Raw genomic sequence first — 24,294 nt, 5'->3', positions numbered from 1 at the left:
ATGCAGCTGCCGCTAGTGCCAGGCCTGGGGCTGTATATCAAGCCGTGTGGGGCAGCTGCTGCTTGTTTGAGAGATTTTAGGAAAGTCCTAAGCATGAGGCTCGAGAGGCCACTTGCACAGAAAAGCCCCTGGAAATGGCCTGGATGAGCTGCAGGTGGGGAGGGGCGGGGCCTCTGGGAGTCACGGGGCGGGGCCAAAGGTGTGAGTCAGGTGCTGGCTACTCAGATATGGTGCCTGCCTGCCGGCTGTGTGCGGGGAGGACTCGCCAAAAGAGCCATGGCCTCCGCCAGCCCTTCTGCCTGGGAGGAAGCCGCCCTCTACCCCTCGCCCGGATCTCAGGCAGGTTAGTTCCCCCCCGAGTGTCCCGGGTCCTTTCCGGCTGCTGCCCGGCGCTGGGCTCAGAGGGAGCGTCCGAGTGAGTCCGTGCGGGCCCTTTGAGAGGAGCTGCTGGGCTCCCGCAGCCTCCGTGACCCTCAGGGACAGCCCCCCAGGTTTCACAGCCCGGGGTTGTGGGGACATCTCTTCCTGGCCCTGGAGCACTGGGCTGGGGGCCTGCTGTGGGGCTGGGACCTCTGACTCCTCCAGGACACCCCCACCGCCGAGATGTCCTTCCAGGTTGAAACCGCTGTACCAGGTGTGGGCCCATGGCTGCGTCTCCTGGATTCAGCCCCGATCCGCCCGCGTCTCCACCCCTTCTACGGGTCTCGGTGCTGCTTCAGGTCTCTGGTTGTGGGGCTTCTGTTCAGCTGGATCTCAGGAGGCTCTGAGTGACGGTGGTTCTGTATTTTAGTTGTGATTTTTATGTGGTTGCGGGAGGCGGTGGGGACAGCGGTTACCTACGCGCCATCTTGTTTTCTTTCCTATGACGGTTTTTAAGCAGTATTTTAACTGCGTTTTAACTTTTTTTCAAGAGTCTAGCTGTGAGTTATGACATTATATTTAGTGTTTTTAAAAACGGTTGGGTTTGTAATGCAATCTTTGGGTATCTTTTTGTGTCCAAAGTCTTCACCGCCCTGAATGAATTCATCCCCAGGGTGTCATTTCGGTTTCTCATTCACCAGTATTTCCCGTGATATCCTGTGCTTCCAGCCTCTCATGTCCTTATTTTCTCTGCTTCTGCTTGAACCTTCCCTTGTCTCCCGGCACAGTCACCTTTCTTTGCTTTCTTGATTAAGTTCTGTGCTCTGACTTGTGTCTCTCAGCTGTAGTGGCCTCGGCACCTTATGCTGACCACCATCTTCCGTGGAATTGTCAGTTCAACCGTTTGCCTTTTTCTCCTGTATGTGGGCCACTCAGAGACACGGAGAAGAAAATTGGGCTGCTGCGGTAAATCTGTGGTCTACAGTTTCAGCTGTGGTGCTTTCCAGCATGTCAGCCCCTTCCCGGGCCTGCACGTGGGCAGTTTCAGGAGTTTACCCTGTGCTCCTGCTCACGCCTCACGCCCCCTGTCCCCCAGGCCTCAGAAGTTACCCAGAGTCTCTCAGACCCTGGTCCTTTCACAGCTGGCTTTGCTTTGGCACCCCACCCCCTCTAACCCTGTCCCCACCCTGCTGCTGCTGCTGTCAGAGCCAGCCTCCCAAAGACCAAATCCAGGGGACGTGCTTCATGTTAGTCTCCCCCGGACGTGGTGCCTGGGCCTGGACCTTGTCTGTCTGCTGAGCTGCCCTCCCTTTCCTCCGAGCTCTGATGCATCCCTCGGTGGCTTTTGTTTCTTGTCTTCATTCTAGCTGAGATTTTCCTCAGGATTCTGTCTTTTCCTCAGTCCAGACGCTCAGTTACGATGACTTGTTTTTATTTTAGGATAGTGTTACTCATGTTTTCAGTATTATGGTTAATGTTTATTTTGTTTGGAAATGTATTCAAAAGCTTTTCCCCTTTGTACATCTGGTTTTATTTTATTGAGAAGTCCTTTTTTCTTTTCAGGTGAATGCATCTTTGATTTTATAGTGGAGTGTTAGCAGTGAACTTATTAGAAAAGGGTGTTCGAGGGAGTATGTTGAAAAGGCTTTTCTTTCGGTATCTATCTGCCTCTAGGCATTTTATGACCAAGCAAATCTCTAAGAGAAAGTGGACAGTTTTAAAATCATCTTAAAGAAAAATCTTATGTCAGGTATTTACTTTGTGGGACTTTTACTCTCATAAAATGTTTTTCATAACTATTTAGGGATAACATTTATGTTGTCATTAAAAAATAAAGTCTATTGATTTAATTTTCCAACACAGTGTACTTTACTTTTTCATTAGACTTCCCTTTGAAAATATATATACTAAAGAAACTTGCAGGTTTGAGCATGGAAATCCTATGGACCCAGCACCATTTATTGAAAAGACCGTATTTTTCTTTATAGAATTGAAGTGTTATCTCTGCCCTTAATTGGATTGACTTGGGGTATGTGGGGGTGTGTGAGAGGACAAACAATGGAAAGGTGTATGGGTAAGAAATGAACACCCCTTTCTAGACGTGTGAAAATGAGTAGGCGCTCTAAGGGGTTTGATTTGTATTTGTTTCCACCTGTATAGGGAGAATACTGCTTTTCTTTTTCAGTGAGCTAACATACAAGATGTTACACAACGTGCCTTTTACTCAGCTCTATTGCCTCATTCTTTGAAACCTACATAGTATTCCATAGTGTGAATGGACATTATTTTTTTGACAGTTCCTCTGAAGAATATTTTGGAGATCTCTGTTTTCCCTATTGCATAAATACTTCAGGAGTAGTCCTGTGCATCTGTCCTTTTGCATTTATGTCAATGTTTCTATAAAGTAGAGTCCTAGAAGTGAAATGATTTGTTACGACAGAATGCACATTTATATTTGGGAAGATATTGGCCAAGTTCTCTCTAAAAAGGACATAATTTGTAGCTGTAGCCAACATTTTTAACAGCACCCATTTTCTGTACATCTGCCAACACTGAATAGTACTTGTCTTCTGTAGTTTTGTCTAATAGGCAGAAAGTAATCTCATCGTTACTGTTTGCATCTTACTGGCACTCCTGTGAGAACATGCAGCTTTCGTATGTCAGGCTTGTCACGGTCCTCTCACTCTCTTTGCTTTTCACTTATATCAGCTTATTATCTCTAATTGAAAGTTTATCAGGCATCATGCTTTTTCTTCAGTTCTCCAGTTTACTTGTTTTGAAGACAGCTGTCTTAGTTGCTTTATACAGATTTGTCCAAAATTAAGCTTATAGTTTAAACCAAGGCTTATTCAGTGGAGGTCAGTTTACCAGAAGGCAAACCATAGACCAAAGAGTTTATTGAGATTTTAAGAATTTTTTTCAAATTTTTGTTTTTCTTTCTATCCCTGTCCCTACCTTTAGTTAGTCAAACAGTTGAAATGAACTCTCCTAGAGGCAGTTTAAGGTTTTATTTCCACTGCAGCTGGGGCGGGGCTCGGTGTAATGGAAGACAGGAAGGCCGATTTCAGTGCAGCCTATTCATTGCTTATATCATTGCTCTGGTGAAGCTTTGGAAATCCTGAATCAAGTTTGCAAATCGATTATATAGCAGATTGGTTGTTGGAAATTGCCCCGTTCGGGAGAAGTAGTTCTCAAGTGTGGCTGCTAGAGGGCCAGCGGGCGGGAGAGGATCTCAGAATCCCCAGGGAGGCAAGTGTGGCTTGAAAAAACAGTGAAATAGCATCGTAATAGAACTTTATATTTGAAAAGTTTAGAGAAAATACCCGTTGTTAGTACAGATTTTCGACGGTGAAGATTGTTTAAAGGCGTCTCAGCAGAAACACACAGGAGACACAGTAATGTAGTCGTACAGCCCTTCTCAGTGTGGGGAAGGAGGAAGGCATGTTTGTGTTTCTGAAAATTGAGTGTTAGGCTGTTGAGAAACACTTGTGTAACCAGCCATATTCTTAACACAAATTCCCTAACAAATTGCCCTCCCCTGCAGATATCCGTATAAATAATCAAGCAATATAAGTGGAGAGGCTTGGGTCTCGAAGAAACAGTTTATAAAGTCTGTCAGTTCATTAATGACTGTCCAGATTCATTCCCTGAAACACAAACTCCGGTTCTTCCCGTTGTCGCGGCTCCAGCCCCAGTGCTGGCACAGTTCCCGCTAACCTTCACCTACCCGCTCTAACTTCTCATTTATATCAGGTCCCATTCATCTCCGCCAACGAGATAAAAATGACTTCTTAGCCGTCGGTGACACAGTCCCATAAATCCCTGACATAAACATGTAGCAAAGCAGACGAACCAAAAGAGCCAATTCATTAACATTAGTAAATTCATGGCGGTCTGTGAGCAAGTGGCCATGTTATTTATCTGCTCCAGAAAGTCATTCCACAAATATTTATGACTGTCTTTTTTGCTGGGCTGGGTATGAGGCTACAGCCCTTGCATGGGCTCTGGCAGGATTCTCTTGTCTTGTCTCCCTTTTCTTATGTTTCCATAGGATTGCACCCCGTTATTGGCCCTGGAGCAGTGCCTCAGCCCCCTCCTTAGGTTATCTGTCCTGGGTTTCTGCTTTTCCAGAGTGGTCAATATCTCTCTTTTTAGGTTTTAGGTGCTATTTTAAATATGTAGCAGATTTCAACATGGATTTACCCTTCCTCTTTCAGCATTACCAACTTCGCACCTGGTGTGTCTGTTTTTTTAAGAAAAGTATTTCTAGTTTCTATGCCGCTGTGAAAGTCTCCTTGCTCGTTGGCAGCGTTGCACCCCGACTAGGTAGAAGCATTCTTGTTAGCGTGGGCTGGCCTTCTTTCTTTATCTCGCGAGTGTTTTCCTACATTGGGCAGTACCCTTGGTTTGTAGGCTTAAGTATTTTCCTCTCCTTGTCACTCTTTCAGTTTTTTTGCTTTAAATCCAGTGCTCCTGCTCTGTTTCACTTTTATTGGGAGTGCCATGAACTCGGCCATCTGTAACTGCTTGTGGTAAGATTCTAGTGCTGGTTCGTATACTTGGAGCTGTCTGTACTTGCTCCATCCACCATGTGCCAAACTCTCCAAATAAAATCTTAATCTTTTTTTTAATTTTAAATATGTCTTTATTGATTTCAGAGAGAGGAAAGGAGAGGGAGAGAGAGAGAGAGAAACATCAATGATGAGTCATTGATCGGCTGCAGCCCACAACCTGGGCATGTGCCCCGACTGGGAGTCGAACCTCGATCGCCTGGATCCTAGGTCGACGCTCAACCGCTGAGCCACGCCCGGCCGGGCAAAATCTTAATCTTTTTTTCTGATCTTTATAGCAAAACAACCCTCTGCTACTTCTGATGGTATCCTAGACTCCTGATGCATCCTCATAGGCCCACAGTACTCTTCAGTAATCTTACCAAATGCAAGATTATGAGCCAAATACTATGTTACTCCTTCCTTGGTTCCTAGTGAGTCCATTCAGTGTGGCTGTTCTTCTCAAGGCTCTCTAGGTTTCCATTATCCCTGCTGTTCTGGATGGGTATACATGCAGTGTAAGTCAGCATATTCCAGCCCTGGAGTTCTCTTGTCCACCTGCTCACCTCAGGGCTCCTAGAAGCAGAGATTACAGTGGGCTCAGACTGATAGTAGACATGACAAATAGGCATTATGGGTTTGCTGGGCTCCTTTGCAGAAAGGGGAACCTTTTATTGAGGAAGATACCACATGCAGGCAGATTGAAATGTCTTTTGAGACAAACTCTGGGAAATAGGTCTATAACAATGCAAGTTTGTTAATCAAAGGTGATTCCTGGGTCTACGGCAGATGTTTTATAATGAGGCATAAAAAATTTCACTGCTGTGAACAGTAATCTGAATCAGTAGTAGAACACATCCTCATGTGGGTTGATTGTATTTTGCATTTTAGTCACTTCGACAATTTTTTTAGAGCAGCTCAGTGTCTTTGGTTAAGAGAACTCTGTTTTCAGAATTTTATTTACAAAGTTGCCTCTAGGAACTGTGATGAGTCACTGTTAGCCCATGTACTTTATGAGGGCCTAGACCTTATGGTTTAATTTGTATTTTTCCCCCCCATGACTGTAATATGGGCCCAGTCATAGGGCACATAATGGTGAAAAACATGCTTCTGTCTGAGAATAAAATCTTGAATTCTTCCTGTGCTCTGTAAGGCTCGGACTTTCCTGCCGCCTCACTCTCTCCTCACTTACTCCATCCACACTGGCCTCTTTGCAGTTCCTGGAACATATCCGTCTCACTGCACCTGTGGACTTGTGCAGTTTCGTCTGACCGGGACTGTTTCCCCCAGGTTGCTGCATGATGGGCTCCTCTGCTTTCAAATCTCGGCTCACATGGTGCCACTTCACATGCACCTTTCGTGACCACCCGTTTCAGCATAGCTGCAATCCCTTGCCCAGTCGTTTCTTTATAGCAGTCATTTCCACCTGATCTGTTATGTAGTTGCTGTTGATTGTCCCTTTTTCTCCACTGGAACATAAGGGGCTTTGACAGTTTAGATCGCCACTGTGTTTCCAGCATCTGGAAGATGTAGTGCCTGTTTCATAGTAGGTACTCAGTAACTCTTTGTTGAATTAATGAACAAATATTTATAGTAACGAATGAATGCATGCCTACATATAGTAGCTCTAGCAGCAATGCCATCTAGTTTCAGAGTAGCATCTGAGATGAGAGAGAGAGAGAGAGAGAGAGAAACAAAGGAAAGAAAGGAAAGGAAGGAAAGGAAGGAAGGAAGGAAGAAACCTTGATATTTGCTCTCCTTTCGCACATGTGTGGGTTTGTCCAGGTTCTTAGCCACAGCAACTTGTGTTAAAGCCTTTTACCTTTTCCATTTTCTGGGACCCCAAATTCCTTGGGTGGCATTAACTGCTCCAGCACAAATAGGACACTCGTGTTTGTGCCCACCTGTCCCCACCACCTTGGTTCCCTCATTTCTCCATGAAGTGTTTAATCCTGTCCTGCTGCTTCTAGCACATCTCGTGACCTGGGAGGGTAGCCGTTGTCCCCTGAACCCTCCGGGCTCTTGCTCTTCCTTTGGGCGGGCCTGAGCAAAGGAAGGGTATACGGTGGTTGCACATCTTGGTCAAGAAGCTAAGTCTGAAGAGAAGGCAGAAGCCTGTGCACCTGAAAGTAATGCCCACATTAAATGAGTCTTTGGTTCATCAAGTACCAGATTAATTGGCCTTTTCCAAGGTGCTTTAATTATGTCCTTTGTTGTCTTTATCTTCAGTATTTGGTAATATGTGCTCTGTAAGCCTCAGTATACTTGGTATTTTTCCGTGTGCTGAATCCATAATGAGCTACATGATATTAGTACAGCCTCCTCAGTTCTGTTCATCATGGCAGGTGCAGCACATTAGCACCAAAAAATTAGACCATCACACGACAATAGCTATTGAAAACACTGTGAACATCTCACAAGCTTGGAATTTCCTTAAGACAATAGCATCGCCGCTACAGGGCTTTCATCTGTGACCCTAGGAGGAATGAGAAAATATTTAAGTTCTGTATATTAAAACTGTGGTTCTTCATGCTAGATGGTTTTAAATTTATTTAGGTGGACACTTTTTTATATTCACATCTTACAAATGGAGCTTTTTATCATTTATAATGTTGTTCTTACTGTTTTAGTGAATGAGATGGTTTATGAGCACTGTTCATCAGTGAAACAAACGGCTTTCGGATTAGTTGGCACCTGGTTAAACAATGTAAATTCTAAATTACCTTTTTATGAACGCTCTTTCGTCTCTGTTGTCTTGTGTTTCCTCACTTGGCTGATTGGCTGTTCATTGAGTAGCCTTATATTCCCCTTTTCTCTCCACTCCCGCCCAAGATGGAGGGAAGGAAGTGCTGTCCATGCACCAGATCCTGCTTTACTTGTTGCGCTGCAGCAAAGCCCTGGTGCCCGAGGAGGAGATCGCCAACATGCTGCAGTGGGAGGAGCTCGAGTGGCAGAAATACGCGGAAGAGTGCAAAGGCATGATTGTCACCAACCCCGGCACGGTAGGTCCTGGGGCTCACACGGTCGGAGACCAGCCGCCTTCTTTCCAGGTGTGAACGTTCCAGGAAGACGTGACAACCCTTCCAAAGCTTTGTGTGCTCACTGCTTCTTACCCTTGAGCGATTTAAAACTATTTAGTCAATATGAAAACTTACAGTGTGGGCATGTTTGGTAGTGAGTTCATCTTGCTGGTAAATTTATTCTACGCCTTATGGAGGATTTTGAAGTTTTTAGGTATGTTCAGTTCTAGTTTTTTTCTAGGTATAAAAGTAATATGTCTTCACTATAGAAAATTTGGAAAATACAAAAGCAGCCCAAAGAAGGCAATAAAAATCATCCAAAATTCCATTCTGCACAGATGATACTATTCAGTTCTTTAGGATAGGTATATTTCATATTGTTTTGGAAAAAAATTGTCATCATACTATTAAGTATTATTTTATTAATTGTTAAATATTCACGCCTTTTCCTTCTCATGCTCCTCCAGAAACAACCAAGAAATATCATTTTTCCATAGTCTTAAATATCTTTAGGAGGGTAAAAAAAAAGGGCCCCTGTGTTATAAAATTACCTCGTCATTGTTGGGTAGCTAGGTTGCTGCCAGACTTTCACTGGAACAAACAACGCTGTATTGAATTTGTCTATGTGTGTATATATGTGTACGTATGTATCTCCAAGTATTTGTCCATTTAATTCCTTGGGAAGATGTTCTGTCAGCGAAATCAGTCGTCTGAATATATGCGCATTTTAAGGCTTTTGATGCACAGGGCAGAGACCTTCCAGAAGGGTTGTACAATTAGCACTCTGACGATGAGAGTATGAGGGTGCCCATTTCTTCATATTGGTTGTACTATTTTAACAAAAAATGCCTTTGTCAATTTGATAGGGACAAAGTGCTATTTAGTTCAGTTTTGTATTTATTTTAGTTTCTAGAAAAAAATCGATATTTTAAATGTTTATTGGCCTTTTATATTTTCTTTTGATAATGGCCTATTAATACCCTTTGACTAACTTTCTATTGTGGTATTGTCCTTTTTTGTCGATCCTTTTATTGACCTTTTGCCATAATTATTACAAATATTTCCCATTTCTTTTGTTTCTTATCTTTTAAAAAATATTAGCTTCTAAGATTAATTGTTGAAATAAAAATATAAAAATTAAAAGAGAAAATTAAAAGATAACTAGATTTATCTTATAAAGGAAATGCTGTTTTATATATTATATTTATTAAAATTATATTTTCTTCAAAATACATTATTGTTTCATAAAATAGTTTTATATTGGCATCTTATCAGGATAAGATTTTCCAGAAATGGAGAATTAAAATATTTCCATGTAAAGAAACAGAGTAATCTGTTTAAACAAAGCTGTTGTTTTAAAAAGGCTGCCAAATTGTTTAATAGCCATGATTCATAAAAATAAAAACTCTGGACCAACTTTCTGTACCGTGGCAGCGACATCTGCACAAACAAAATGTTGTTATTTGCAAACCAAACATTCCAGCTACTGCTGATTATTTTAAACAGATCTTGAAAATTAGAGTGTTTAATAAAAATGGTTTTCAATATAAAACCTGTTTAAAACTAAAAAAAATGCAGTTTTTACTGTTACATTAAGCCACATGAATAATTGTTAAAGTAACTTCAAAAGAAATCTATGAGTCATAGCACTATGAGAGTATGACCGTGAATTTAGTTTTTCTTTAAATAGCGGTGTAAATTCACATTTCAACTGTCAGGTTTATAGCTGGGTCAGAAGGTGGGCTGGGGTGACGGTTGTGGCAGACACATCTTTTCATCTCTCGGTGGGTCCACTTCAGCGTCCCATGATTTACAGTGGACACTTGGAGAACACTTTCTCCCTGGAGCTTTCTTCCATGGCATAGTTAAAATTCCCTGAAATCCTAGGATCAGTTGGAGAGCTTATGAAAGTGTACGAATGCCATATATTCCAGGGGCCTAGAGATCTGTAGTTAAAAAAAAAAAATCCCCAGGTGCTTCAGATTCACTCATTGCTTGTTACTGAGCCGATGACATGGAGGACATTTACTCCATGACCATGATCTTCATTCAGCTCATTGTTGAAGGACAAGTATGTGAGCCAGGGGCTAGTGAAGTGTGTGGATGTATGTGACGCTTGTCCAGGTGCAGTCTCACAGCATATCCATGTAAAAGGAGTCTGTGATGGATCATTCAATTGATGGACCAGTCAGTAAAAAGCCTGCTGTGAAGGCCCATAGTTTTAGGTGAAATCACTTGGCCGGGCTGCCAGGGATGCTTCACAGACACTACAGCGAGGCCTTTTAGGAATCGAGAAATCATATAAATTATTGGCATGTTTAAATGTACATACTTGGCATAGAGTATGGCCAGTTTAAAGATAATGAAGAAACCAGGTTAGTCAGGATGAAGGTTTATGTTGGAAGGTAGTCAGAAATAAATTAAGAAAGGTAGATTTGGAGGCCAGGCTTTGGGATGTGTTGAAGTTAATTCTTTTTTAGTATTTACCTAAAAATACGTTTAAAGGAGGAAAAAGTCCTGAAAACTCAATATCATTCAAACATCTTTCATTATATCCTTTTGAGAATAGGGCAGAATATACATTTCACCCTCTGCAGCACGTGCTTTGAAAGATCGCCAATGGTAAGAATATTGGGAAATTTATTAAAATTTCAAGCCATTATGGTCACATTAAGTATTTTATTGCTGCAGAACTTAAAAAAATTAATCTTCCTCTCAGCACTTGGCCTCTGCCAGAGAATACTTTGGTCATTAGCGAGAATGTTTTTTTATTCTGTTTCTACAAAAATGGTGATACATATTGTAGGGTGTCGCCAAATTCTAGAATTTATTTTCTTTTCCTCCCTCATTCATATAAATTGAGAGATAGTATAGATATTTTAAATCACTGCTTCCTTGTTGGTACCATAGCATGTTTAAAATCATGGAAACATGAATAATTCACTAGCACTCTTTAGCTGTGCAGTTCCTCTTTTAAAAATGAATCCTGTTGCTCTGATGCATCAAGTATTAGAAACCATTGTGAGACCTAAATAACATGTTGTTACCATTGATAAACATTTATATAATTTTGTATTAGGTTACCTGTGACCAAAATCATCTCTAGTTACTAATTTTGAGAGTAGAGTCAACTTTTTAAGTACTAGTGAAATTTTGATTGTTAAATAGCATTTACAGATTCTTTAAACACCTAAGTGTAAGTTGTTTTTAAACTAATGTGGATGAATTTATTAGTTTACCTGTTCACTTTGCCACCTCCTTGGATTTGTCAGATGGCTGACTGGGGCTACAGCTGTGGATAGGGTGACCAGCTTGTCCCAGTTGCTGGGGGCTTTCCCGCTTTTAGCGTTGAAAATCCTCAATCCTGGACAGTCCAGACTACCAACCAGACTCTAGTTGTTGGTCATGGCTGTGCGACAGAATGAAGCTTATTGACCTCGCTGTGGATCAATTCTATAGCCTTGGACTCTGAAGCAACTGAGCCAAAGATCCCACGATCTCCTAGTAAGAATTTAATTTCTGATTATAGAGGACTGCAAGAAGGTTGCTAAAACATTCTCTCCATGATTTTGCCATCTTTTCACAAACTTAAGCATTCAGGACGAAAGGTATTTTGTAAATGTTTCCTTATATTCTAGTAACTCAAGAAGGAACTAGCTGTCACTTCCTTTATTAGTCTTGAACAAAAGAATATGAGGCTCTCTATTAAAATTAAAAATGGCCTGCATGACCTAATAAGAGAAGCTTAACCATTTGGCCTTTGCACTGCCGTACCTTCTCATTTAAAGATGTGGAATGAAAGGAATACATAAGGTACACAGAGAACTAATGGGAAAAAAATTATATAGAGGCATCTGTCTGTGCGTTCTGAGTAGACGTAAGCTATTCATTTGAAATGTGAAATTAAAGAATAAGCAGTAAGCACGTCTCTTCCCCATGATGTGGAATACTTCCCCTGTGCCTTTGGAGAGGTTAAGGAAAAGTTATATCTGACCAGGTGTCCTTTTAAAAGTTTAATTTTTAAAGGTTTCTATGTGGACTGCAACAAGAAGGACCAGATCATTGTTCATTATGCCAAATGGCGTGGACTCATTTACAGCGATTACGTTGTAGTTTTTATATAGTGTAGCTGCTATGATTAAAGGGTTTAAATGACATTTTCCCTTTGGGCGTGAGGCTTTCCTAGGAAAAAAAATCTGATTAATTTCTTTCCTACTTAGGTTAAAGTCAATACTTAAAGACTTCTTATGGGAATAAATGGCTTTGATTTTTCTCTGTAGAAACCAAGCTCTGTCCGCATTGACCAACTGGATCGTGAACAGTTCAACCCCGATGTGATTACTTTTCCAATTATCGTTCACTTTGGGATACGCCCTGCACAGTTGAGTTATGCAGGAGACCCACAGTAAGATATTTCTCGGTGTTTGTCTTAGCCAATTTCACCTTCTACTAACAGCTGAATTAGCAGAGGACTATCCTTTAGTTGGATGTTTTCCTTTAAAAAATGAAGAACTAAAATGAGCCATGTTTCCAGTTGCGATCACCAAATGAAACTAGTTTTGGTAGCTCCTGAAAGATGATTTTCTGTACATATTTGACTGCAGGAAATATCACTTAATAGATTATCCATGGCAATCGTGGTCAATAAGAGTCCTGTATGTACTTAACCTTTAAGGAACTTTTCATTTATTTGTCATTATAATACTTACTGTTATTATTATTTTTATTTTTTCAGTGCCCTCTAGAGGAAAGTAGCACCATGTTGGTTCCTAGCACTGCTGAATTTATGCAGAGGCCTATTTTTTGGAGCATCTTAATGAGAGCTCAAGACCCCATGCAAAGCTAAGGGTTGTGTTGGAAGGAGAAGCCGTGGCTTCTGACTTTCAGAATTGATGTTACTTTCCACACTTGGGTTTTTCTTATGGCATGTTAGTGTTTTTCCGGGAGAAGAGCATGTGTGGGTTTGGAGTTAGTACCATTATTTTCTTCAAAAGTGTCTGGATTTCCTACTTTTTCGTTTCAACAAACGAAAAGTTTCCTGACTTAATTTTTTTAAAGGATTCATAATGGGAGACAAGGGCGTGGGGGATTTTCAATTCATAAGTACACTTCTGGCTAATATATTAGAAGAGGCTAAAGGGCTCTGTTCTTTCTCCCCCCGCTTTGGATAAAAGTATGAAGCGGTGAACCAGGCACTGTGTAAGTACTTCTTTCTTTCCTCCATTCTCTAAGAAACTGTTCCCCAAAAGGAGAGGCCCAGCTGAGGCCAAGAAAGGAGCAGTTTTAGTGACAGAAGCTGTTTCAAGATGACAGAAAACCCTCTGAAAGGCCCTTGTCGGAGAAATGTTAGTAGAATGTGATGAGGCGCTCGTGACGGGACGCAGTGGCAGGCGTGGATGACTAGGGACTCACTCTTGGCTCCCACGCGCTTTAGCAGTGTCATACCTTTAGCTGACCCAGGCTACTGCATATTTGGCCGCAAAAGGGCTTATCTTTGCCGTGGTGGATACAAAGTGGTGCACCCCGTTGGTCTTTCCCCTCCCCAGTGGAAAGTGGACATAGCCATGTAGGTTGGGTATTGGCACAAGTGGGCTTTCTTTTCTAATACTTTCCAACTTCTGCTTTCCGTATGGGCAGTTCAGAGACTGACAGTATCCTTATTAAGTAAGGGGTCGGTCTTTCTCTCTATAAACATCAGAAAGTACATATTTAAATAAAATGTGTTACTTTCAGAGAGGTGACAGTGAGAAACGGCATACATATCTGTTGGTTTTGTATGTCTCCTTTGGAGTTCTTTCCAGAGATTCATCCATATAGTGACACCTCCTTTTCAACTGAAATAAGCAATAATCAACAAAATAACTAGGTTCCAGGTCACCTTTACCCCCCAAAACCATACCCTTCCTTAGAATGAAGGTTTGCTGCCATTATGATATAAAACAAGGATGCAATTTAAGATTGAACAGGCCTGTTAAAACAGTTGGCTTTCTTGTGCCTGAGCTTCCCCACCTCTTTGTTTAAGATGTCTGTCTGTCTTTTTCCTTAGGTACCAGAAACTGTGGAAGAGTTACGTGAAACTTCGCCACCTCCTGGCCAATAGTCCCAAAGTCAAACAGACGGACAAACAGAAGCTGGCACAGAGGGAGGTGGGTATTGAACCCTGTCCTTCTGTGATTAATGATGATGCGCTTCAGGTTTATTTCAAGATTGTTGCATGGCCTACACTTCTAGAATAAGATGGAAAAATAGTTTTAAGGAATCATACTTTACACCCCTCCTCACATTAGTATGCTGATTAATTTATTTTCATCTTATTAGTACCTAAGGAACCATTTTTCCTCCTAAAAAGGATAGTTTCTTCCCTCCCTTCCTCCCTCCCTTTCTTTCTTTCTTGAAAAAAAGGGTAGTTTCTTAATGGATTGCTACTATTGGGAATAAGTATGCCTTTAAAATTTAAGTTTAAAGCTGGCTGGATGAGCTTTTTATTATTAATTAGACTGCACATAATACAACTTTGGGTCTTATACAAATTTCTCGGTCTTAAGGTTGTAAAGATTGTCTTCCATATGTTGGTCAGTTTAGTAGGGTGAACTTATTTTGTAAGGCTTTATATTCTAAATTCCACATTTCCTTATTAATGGGTAGTAGTATCGCTGTATTCCAGGATCATTTATGTTTTAGTTATAATTTTAAGAGTAAATGAATTCCAGTATAAATGATTTGGTCTCGACGAGCTTTTATTCTGCTTGGTGGTGTAAGAGCAAAGCTTTGAAGCTGGGGAATGTGTTTGAATTCCGTCTTTGCCACTTGCTGTGACTTGAGCCAGTCAGTTTCAGTGTGAAAGACGGCAGCAGGGCTGAGAGAGGCTGACTGAACAGTCCCTTTGTTCGTGCTCCAGGGAAAAAGGTGGTTGTGAGGACCTCTGAAATAGTCCATTTAACTTTTCCTCTAATCAGCGGTGGTGGTGGTGGTTCCTTTGTTATTATAAATTCCTATGAGATTTTTATTGAATAAGTATACAAATATAAAATCATTTTTATGATTAATTATTTGAAGGGCAGTAAAAGGAGTCAGTTCCTGATTATGTCTTGCAGAAGCTTTAGATTATTATTATTATTTTTTTAAATAAAATGTACCCTTGCTGTAAGAGTTTCTATAATGGGTTGGCAAATTTGAAAGCAACTTTTAGAATTATGTGGGTTGCAGGTTAATGTATTTCTTGTCTTTCTTAGATGTAAATGCTTGACATAAGGCTTGATATAATTATAATTTTTACATGCTGATTTCAAAACCAAACACTACACTTTGTTTTATGTTTTGTTGTGTGTGTTTTTAATCAATGAAAGGTCATTTTTCATTTGAACTTGCCAGAATGGTAGATTTGGTAAAGAATTTTTTCATATCTAGTTACCCAAGGTTTTGAGCATTCCAGTCTTCATTTCAAGTAAATTATTGTAATTTGGCATGAAAAGCTTGACTACCTTAATGTAAGGGTGATATTGAATGAATCTAGCTTATTTTCTAATGCTTGATGTTTGGCTTGAAATTGCTTTACAACCATCAGGTTACTCATCATAATGAGTTCTTTTCTAGGAAGCGCTCCAAAAAATACGACAGAAGAATACAATGAGGCGAGAAGTAACGGTGGAGCTAAGTAGCCAAGGATTCTGGAAAACTGGCATCCGTTCTGATGTCTGTCAGGTAATGATGCTTCTGAGAACATAGTCGTCCCATATACCTCCTACTTTAAAAGTCATCTGGCACTTCAGTTTTCCTGATTCTGAGAAGCTTCTACAGACCATATTACCTTGTAGCTAAATGGGACAATGACCATAAATTGTTTTGTATCCTTTGGGTTTTATTTTTGGTGTTGGTTTTGGTCCTGCCTTATTTAATTCTGTGGGTATGCGCACCCACATGTACAGTGGTAGGGCGGGGGCCACTTAGTAATGCTAAACCCTGTCCCTGCGCATTGAGTGAAGGCAATTCCATTCTTCAAATGCACCTGCATATTTGCAGCCCGTGTGCAGGTGCTTGCCCAGAGGGATATTCCAGCAGCTCTACAGGCAGACTCTTTACAGACCCGTGACTCAAACTTATGTTGCAGAGAACTGAAAGTGTTAGTGAACAGAATCAGTATAAATTTCATATTTGACCCAAATGATAGTATTTTTTCATTAGGTGAGCTCAGTAGAGGCATATGTCAGGTATATATACTGACTCACTAATAAGAATTTTTGTTTTCCCTGTGGGTGGAATTTGTACCAGATCAGAGATCCCCAAAACACAGCATATTCTTTGACTCTTCGCTTGAGTTTTTGTTATGATGGATACTGGTTCTGCTCCAGGGGAATTACAGTAAGGAAAATGACCACGCAGGCTGGGGTCAGGTAATGGAATTAGCTGTGTGCAGCCTTTTGGAAGAATTCTTTCCAGGCTTCCGCTTATCTATTTTGATGGGAACTTATATTGTAATAAGTTCAGATACTCTCAGGTATTCATTTCATCATAATGAGGGTTTTTTAAAATCAATGTTGGCATTTAATTATTATATTGAACAGTGGGATTTAATCCAATAATTAAAGGTATTGCTGTGCAATTCATTTACCATGTGGTGTCCAAAGCTAAATGGTTTGTTTTAAGATGAACTGTTGTTGATGTAATACTGCTGAATAGCTTGAGAACAGTCATCCACAGTGGTAGCCAGCTACACCCTCCAAGTCCTCAATTATTTTGCCAATTGACCAACTTTTTTTACTCTAAGTACCCTCAGAAGTATCTTACTCTGTCGAATATTTCTGCGGGCCACTTGAAGACATATAACCCAGATTTCCTGTTTGCTAGTGGTTCTCTGAATCCATCATAACGTCATCCTAAGATAGAGCCATAAGAACAGTGAGTGGAATAGTAAATAGTCTGCCCCAAATCTGGGGATCTCAGTGACAAGTTGAAGTTGGTTGATTAAGAAACCCTAAAATTGTGGAGCATCGATAACTAGAAAGGACCTTAGAGATCTTCTAGCTTAGGGATTTTTAAACTTGAGGTTTTGGTTAACTGAAGTTTTTTAAAACAAAACCCTGTGGGCCCTAATTTGTAAAAAGATAAAACAATAACTATCTGACTGATTGTGGGTGATGGGTGTGGAGGATTATCCCGTTGTACTCATTTCCTTTCCCACCCCAGGTAGCAGTCCCTAAGGCAGTTTTGTTCCACTGAACAGTTTTTTGTTTGTTTGTTTTTTAAAATATATTTTTATTGATTTCAGAGAGAGGAAAGGAGAGGGAGAGAGATAGAAACATCAATGATGAGAGAGTCACTGATCTGCTCCCTCCTGCATGCTCCCGACTGGGGATCGAGCCCGCAACCAGGGCATGTGCCCTGACCGGGAATCGAACCCCGATCGCCTGCATCCTAGGTCGATGCTCAACCGCTGAGCCACACCTGGCTGGGCTCCACTGAACAGTTTTTTAAAACCTATTGCGTGCTTTTTCCCCTTTCTCTTGGTAAAACAAAGATCACTGAGCGATCTGTTCCATTGCAGGTTTGTGTCCGACAGCATGTCACAGATGTCTTACTCTGGCTTCTTAGACAGATGAGAAGTAGCTTGAGGACTAGGTTACCCTCTCTCTCTCTTTATTATTGTTCTCATTCTGTTTTGAGGTTGGTAGGCAGAAGCACTCAAATAATTTCTTTGACTAACTGGTTAGAGAAAATGGATCCTGATTAAAACTTACACAAAGGTGAATATTTCTTGATCTGATAATAGTTCCTCCCTCTGTAGGATTCCCATTCTTCCAAGACAACTGTCATTCGTTTAGAAGCCATGCTGTCAACCGATGGCCCCCGGCACCAATTCAACAGCAGTAGGAATTCCCAATTTCGGGTGTGGCGAAGAAGGAAACTTTATTGAGTGCAAAACATCTCAGTTGTGATATTGTGATACAGCACAGCTCTGAAAACAGCAAGGCTATAGAACAGCTCAGCTGTGTTATAGCACAGCTGTGAGGCAGCCCTGGGGCCAGGCTGTGAGTTCATATACTGAATACAGGAATTGCTTTATGGTTTGTGAAAAGAAAAAATGTCTGTATATAAATGAATGAAAGTGTGAGCCAGCTAGCTACCTGAGAAGTTGATAGAAGCAGAAGAGAAAGAAATCTGGGCACAGTGGCAGTGATGGGTAGTGGGGGGGTGTGGGCAGGGGGTGTGAACTATCAAAAACAACAATAAAACCATGGAGTCCATGTGCTTTGGTGAAATAGTTCCTTATGCACCAAAATCCAATCATCCTGGAGGCATTCTGTAGCTCTCCACCTTAGGTGAACAGATGAAACATCTGCTTATCTGTCGTGACATATTAAATATTACTCCACCATCAGTGAACGTTCTTAGAGTTGTGAAAATACACTGCTACCTGCACTGAGCTTAAAACATCAACATACAGAAATGCCGCCTTGAGGGAATTTGGAGGTGCTACTCATCGGCTCACTCATTACACAGGAGCAGCCCAGTTCAAATTTAAATGCAAAAACCTAAAGTAAGGTAAAAGTGACTTAGGGGAGAATGACCAGGGAAAATTAACTTAATTGACTTTAGGCTCAAAATGAGTATTTCCGCAATGAATATTTTTATGTTTGTTTATACTGTTCCTTGTTCCAGAATGGTTTTAAGGTGGTGATTCTTAAATATGGGTGTAGTTAAACAACATGCCTATGCAAGCGAGAGGCTCCATGGTGAAAATTATTAAATCCATTACTCTGGTCCGTGCCAGCTACTTGAAATCTCTGAGGCTTGTTTTCACTTAGCCTTCTGTTGTTAGACTGTCCTCTTGTATTCACCCAGTGAATTGGATTCTGCAGACCCCTCTCCAGTTTTGTTCACATTTCCAGTGAATGCATGTTGTTAATTTTGGGGTTCTTTCATTCTCAGGGCCCGCAGAAGCCCCGATACACTTCCTGTCTTTCCTCTCTCGCAGATGATGAGACCACGTAGGTCTTTGTCCTCACGAACTCTCATTTAAGCGTTCATGGGGATACTCCGTCGTCTAGTTTTTATGTATATACTGTTCATAGGTCTAGCTTGCTATTCTATTTTTATGGGAAAATTTGAATAGATTTAAAGCTACAACTACCATTTCTTCCAGGGGAACTTTTTAAAATAAAAGCAGTTGTGAGGCATGAATTAGAGGAAGGCAGAAAGATGCCCAGTGATGGTGTGCATTTCAGCATTGCAGGGATTGATAATTTAAAAAACTGAGCTAGAGAGTGTAACATTTTTGTAGATAATGTTGAGACTTGGTTGTCTGGGATACAAGATGGACGTATGGGTCATACTTACCTGTCTGTGGTATTCCAAGAAACAGACTTATTTGGAAAGAGAAACCGCCTCTCTTCGGAGAAAGTTTAGAGGAAGTGATGAAGGGACTCAGCTGTTTCACATGAGTGAAGGCTCAAGGAAGAAAGACTTAGGCAGCCAAGAGAAGATGTGGGGCCATGACTTCAGTGTGTTTTTTATTTTGTCCCCAGGGGCAGAACTAGGTTCCCAGGGGTAAGGAGACAGTTTTGGGCCTAATGTTGTAATAATTTTTTAGTACTTAGAGTACCTTAAAGAGGATGTTATTCACCTCTCAATAGAGGTGTTAAAAAATCAACAATTCGCCAGTCTGAGTTCATACTCGAGATAGTTGCACTGCATAGTCTTCATGACCTGCCCACCTTGAGTATTACTAACTCCCTTGAGCTCCCTGCCATTTAAATGCCTGTAAGGCCATATTATACTTGGGCCACACACTTCCATATTACTGTGTTTTTAAATACAGCTCTTATAAAAACAAAGTGGATAAAATGTCAATAATTCAGATCATAATGCCCTATCTCTGGGAAACCCTTGAGGCCAAAAAGAGTATCTTTGTCTTTATCTCTTCCACACCTCTAGTAAGCCGTGTACCTGGAGGTGCTCAATACATAGTTATTGAATTTAACTGGAAGGAAAGACTCTCTGTTGATTAGAGATCCTGTTTGGGAGAACTAAACTTTTTTTATAAGTTAATACAGGAAACTAATTTCTATAGTTTCAAGCAAATCCATTTTCATGTATTTTTAAACAATGCCAGCTTAAAATACTTCAAAGACTAAAATGATAGAAAGTATGTCAGTTGTTCTGGGGGCTGTGCCCATCCCCCAGGCTCTGATGATAAGAATGACTTCTTTATTCTCTTGAGTTCTAGGGAAACGGTACCAAAGAAAAGAAAAAGATATGCCTTTCATGAAATTGTCTCCCAATGAGGACTCTGTAGCCAAATGAAAAGTGATTGAAACAAAAAGTAAAAGTTCCATGTTCTCGGGTGCCTTAACTGCATTGGTGGTTTTATGAAAATTGTCCTCGGAATGTTAGGTCATTAAGTGTTAGACCTGGAGTGGCCTCTGAACGTCACCTGGCTGAGAAGGTCCTACCTAAAGGATAGTGACGGGCTTCGGGGGTTTGTGAGCCCCTTAAATGACATACACTCCTGCACGTTTGTGCGCAGGGGCATTTTTGGGAGAAAGAATCATTTTCCTGAGATTGGTAAAAGTGTCTTGACCATGACAGAGTTTCAGGATTGATGAGTCCTAATCCACTTCCTTATAATTAAAGGTAGACAAGGAGCCACAAAAATCCTTGTGGCTTTCTTGATGTTACCTTGCTGAGTACTGACGGAACCAGGGCTTTTTCTACTTGAATGAGGGCCACTGGGCTTTGTGGTAAGCAGTTAAGTAGCTATACTGATTTTCCCCATTTTATAGATGAGGAAACTGAGGCTGAGAGGTGAAACAACTTGCCCCAAGTCCCACAGCGAATGAGTGACAGCAGGATTTGGACCCAGGCATTCTGGTTCCAGAGACTATACCCTGAACAACTAGGTCCGCCGCTCTTGGTGGACGATTCGCCAGAATGCCATGCAGCCAGTAAACGGTTTCAAGACACTGTGATGTGGAATTTGGGATGTGGAAATAGTTGTTGTTTGTTGCATTTTTAAAGGTTTTTATAGAATTAAACATAGTGAAACATGTTTTTTCCAGCATGCAATGATGCTACCTGTTTTGACCCATCACATCCGCTACCACCAATGCCTGATGCACCTGGACAAGCTGATAGGATATACTTTCCAAGATCGCTGTCTGTTGCAGGTAAGAATCACTCTCCTGCACAGTCCCGTGATAACAAGATAGGAGTAATTCGTCTTGCAGGTTTCAAGTGGAGCATTGAGTTCTCTCTTCTGGGAGATGATGACAGTGTTTGGAAACATAGCTGTCTCCTCTATTTTGGTTGCCACTTTCAAACTCTTTTTTTCACCTTTTTTTTGAGGCTGTCCCTAAAAAAAATTAACTGAAACAAAAATTGGCCTGTCAAACCTGAGCCCCTTCTTTCAGTTTTTCCTTCTTTATGGCTCTTTTTTCCAGGTGTTGAAGACCCTAATTCTCCCCTGAAAGATGTGGATTTTTCGATTTATTTTTAGAAGAGAGTTTACACCAGAGCCCTGGAAATTTGACACTGGAGGAGATAAGATGGGGGCTTAAAAATCAGCTGGATAGACAGATCTCTTTCCTGTTTCATCTGGGATAATGTAAAGATAGAGCTTCTATGTTGATTTTTTAAGACTGAACTTATTTCATTGAAATTTCAGCTGGCCATGACCCACCCCAGCCATCACTTAAATTTTGGAATGAATCCTGATCATGCCAGGAATTCTTTGTCTAACTGTGGAATTCGGCAGCCCAAATATGGAGATAGAAAAGTTCATCACATGCACATGCGGAAAAAAGGTATGTTTTTGGATTCTACCCTCGTGTTTTGGCCTGCAGTCTCAGCTGTAAATTAAGTCTCCAGCAGGAGTGGTGCCCTGGTGACTGTTCCATCCTCTGATTCTTCAGTGCTTCTTGACCCATTCACAATAACATTCACTTGAGCAGAGCATCGTAAGAAGGGTGGATAGTTTTTTAGAAACATTTTCTTCTCTTACCAAGTGTTTTAAGTAACTAAGCTGATTAAAGTTGTACACGTGCAGATATTAAACTTTTTAAAGTCATATTGGGATGAGCTGGATAATTTTCTTTTCCTGTGTCATATCATGGCCCTAGAATGCTTCTAACAGTATTTACTTGTGTATTTCTTTCTAAAATAGGAATTAACACCCTAATAAATATTATGTCACGCCTTGGCCAAGATGACCCAACTCCCTCAAGGTAAAGTAGATTTTTTTTGTAACAGCTTTATTGGGATATAATTCACATACCATACAATTCACCCATTTAAAGTATATAGTTCAGTACTTTTTAGTATGTTCACAATATTGTGCAACTATGGCCACTACCTAATTTTAGCACATTTCACCATCACCCTTAAAAGAAGCCCTGTACTTATTAATAGTTACTCTCCATTTCCCGCAGCCTGCTCAGCCCTGGGCAACCACTGCTCTCAGTCTTTATGGACTTGTGTATTCCGGACATTCTGTATCAGTGGCATTACATTGTATGTTGTGATCCTTTGTGACTGGCTTATTTTATGTTATAGTAATATTCCATGGTATGGTTATACCACATTTTATTTAATCATATATCAATTGATGGGTATGTGAGTTGTTTCCACTTTTCAGTTATCATGAATGATGTCACTATGAACATTTGTGTATTGATTTTTGTGTGGACATATGTTGTTTTTTAATCCTTACCTGAGGATATGTTTTTATTGATTTGAGAGAGAGGATAAGAGAGAAAGAGAGACAGAGAGAGAGAGAAACATTGATGTGAGAGATAAGCATGGATGGGTTGCCTCCTGTACGTGCCCTGACTGGGACTGAACCCGAAACCTGCGTATTTGCCCTGATCAGGAATCGAACCTGCCGCCTTTTGTTGTACGGGGCCACGCCAACCACCTGAGCCCCCTGGCCGGGGCGAAAGCATTCAGTCTTTCATCATTGAGCCTGATGTTAGCTTTGGGTTTTTCTTAGATGCCCTTTATCAGGTTGAAGAAGTTCCCTTCTGTTCTAGTTTGCTTAATATTTTTATTATGAAAGTGTATTGAATTTTGTCAAATGCTTTTTCTGCATTTATTGTGTTTTGGTGTTTTTTTTATTTATTCTATTCACTTGTTGTATTAGTAATTGGTTTTTGGGTGTTAAACTGGCCTTGTTTCCTGGGGTACCTCCCACTTGATCATGGTGTATAGTCTTTTTTGCTGTGAATTTAGTTTCTTAGTGTTGAGGGTTCTTGTATCTAAAGGAGATACAATTCTGTAGTTTTCATTTCCTGTGATGCTTTTGTCTGGTTTCAGTATTATAATAATACTGGCCTTACCTAATGGGTTGGAAAGTTTATATGTTAGCTTTCCTTATTTTAGTTTTTGATTTTAAAAGATACTTTCATATGTTAAGATTCTTATTTTGTGTGGCCTTGAGCCCCTGAAGAGTCTGGAAGGAAGTGGGCTAGGCCTGTATAAACTCATTAACACCCCCGAAAACTGAATGAAAGCAGATGCCCAATGGCTGATGAGGCAAGTTTAGATAATCTTTGTGCCACCTGCCCCAGCTACAGTTGTTGCTATGTAAATTACGTGTTTGATAGCCTTTTCAAATGTCACCATTTATGTTTTCTTTTGCTCTATTACAAAGAGATGCAAAAGGAATGGTATCTGAGAAACTCTTCTTCCCATTTTGAAAATGATACATACCATCGACAGAGAATAAACAATTTATTTTGCCCTTTGACTTCCTGCCTTTGGTGCTTGTGTTGAGTCCCTTGCCCTGTCTCTGATCTTTTTGCTGATACACAGTTGGCTGAGTTTCTATTCAGAAAGAGCCTCCTGGCCTCTGTGGCCAGGTCTGCTGCTGCTCGAACGTTGCTATCTAGTGTTCCCCAGCTGGGCACAGCCTGGGAGCTGCACTTAAGAAGGCTTCATGCACATGTAATTCAACAGACATTTATCCAGTGCCTTTTGAGTTTGAGGAGGTTTGTAGGTATTTTAGGTGATCTAAGACAAGTAAGTCAAAGATCTGCTCACCAGGAGGCCTGCTACCTGGGGTGGGGTAAGAGTGCTATAAACATAAATAACCAAATATAAGGGAGACTCTGCTAAGTCCTTCAGTGAAGGTCAACACCGAATGTACACATGAGACTGCTGTGGGGCTCAGGATCGTTCTGGTGGTGGTTTAGTGATTACAGGTCAGTTCTATGCTGTGCACTTGAATAATTGACTTCACTTGAAACAATCTGCCCTCTCCTCGGTTTGTTCCTTAGTTTGCTATTGTAAAATGGGACGCAGCAGTCTCTGTTCCTTGGAAGTGTTTGTGTATCTTTGAAGCAAACACCATGAAACTGTGTCAGTGGTTATAT

The 24,294-nt window shown here is 40.9% G+C and overlaps 1 protein-coding gene across 4 annotated transcripts in view; it reads left to right on the top strand.

Moving 5' to 3' along the window:
- The window catches only part of DROSHA (drosha ribonuclease III), a 102,573-nt gene that overhangs the window by 38,054 nt on the left and 40,225 nt on the right, over positions 1-24,294 (top strand). For 3 of the 4 annotated variants that reach the window (XM_081131441.1, XM_081131444.1, XM_081131443.1), the window contains 7 exons: positions 7,743-7,912; positions 12,211-12,335; positions 13,977-14,076; positions 15,524-15,631; positions 20,986-21,093; positions 21,591-21,729; positions 22,089-22,149. In XM_081131441.1, the coding sequence (XP_080987567.1) occupies positions 7,743-7,912; positions 12,211-12,335; positions 13,977-14,076; positions 15,524-15,631; positions 20,986-21,093; positions 21,591-21,729; positions 22,089-22,149 (811 nt within the window). The remainder of the gene's footprint in view (positions 1-7,742; positions 7,913-12,210; positions 12,336-13,976; positions 14,077-15,523; positions 15,632-20,985; positions 21,094-21,590; positions 21,730-22,088; positions 22,150-24,294) is intronic. The other variant, XM_081131442.1, reaches the window with a different exon arrangement.

Source organism: Miniopterus schreibersii (genome assembly GCF_964146895.1).
Source record: "Miniopterus schreibersii genome assembly, chromosome: 3".
NCBI lineage: Eukaryota > Metazoa > Chordata > Mammalia > Chiroptera > Miniopteridae > Miniopterus > Miniopterus schreibersii.
Note: the sequence above shows the minus strand (reverse complement) of the source record. Positions and strands in the feature narration are given on the sequence as shown.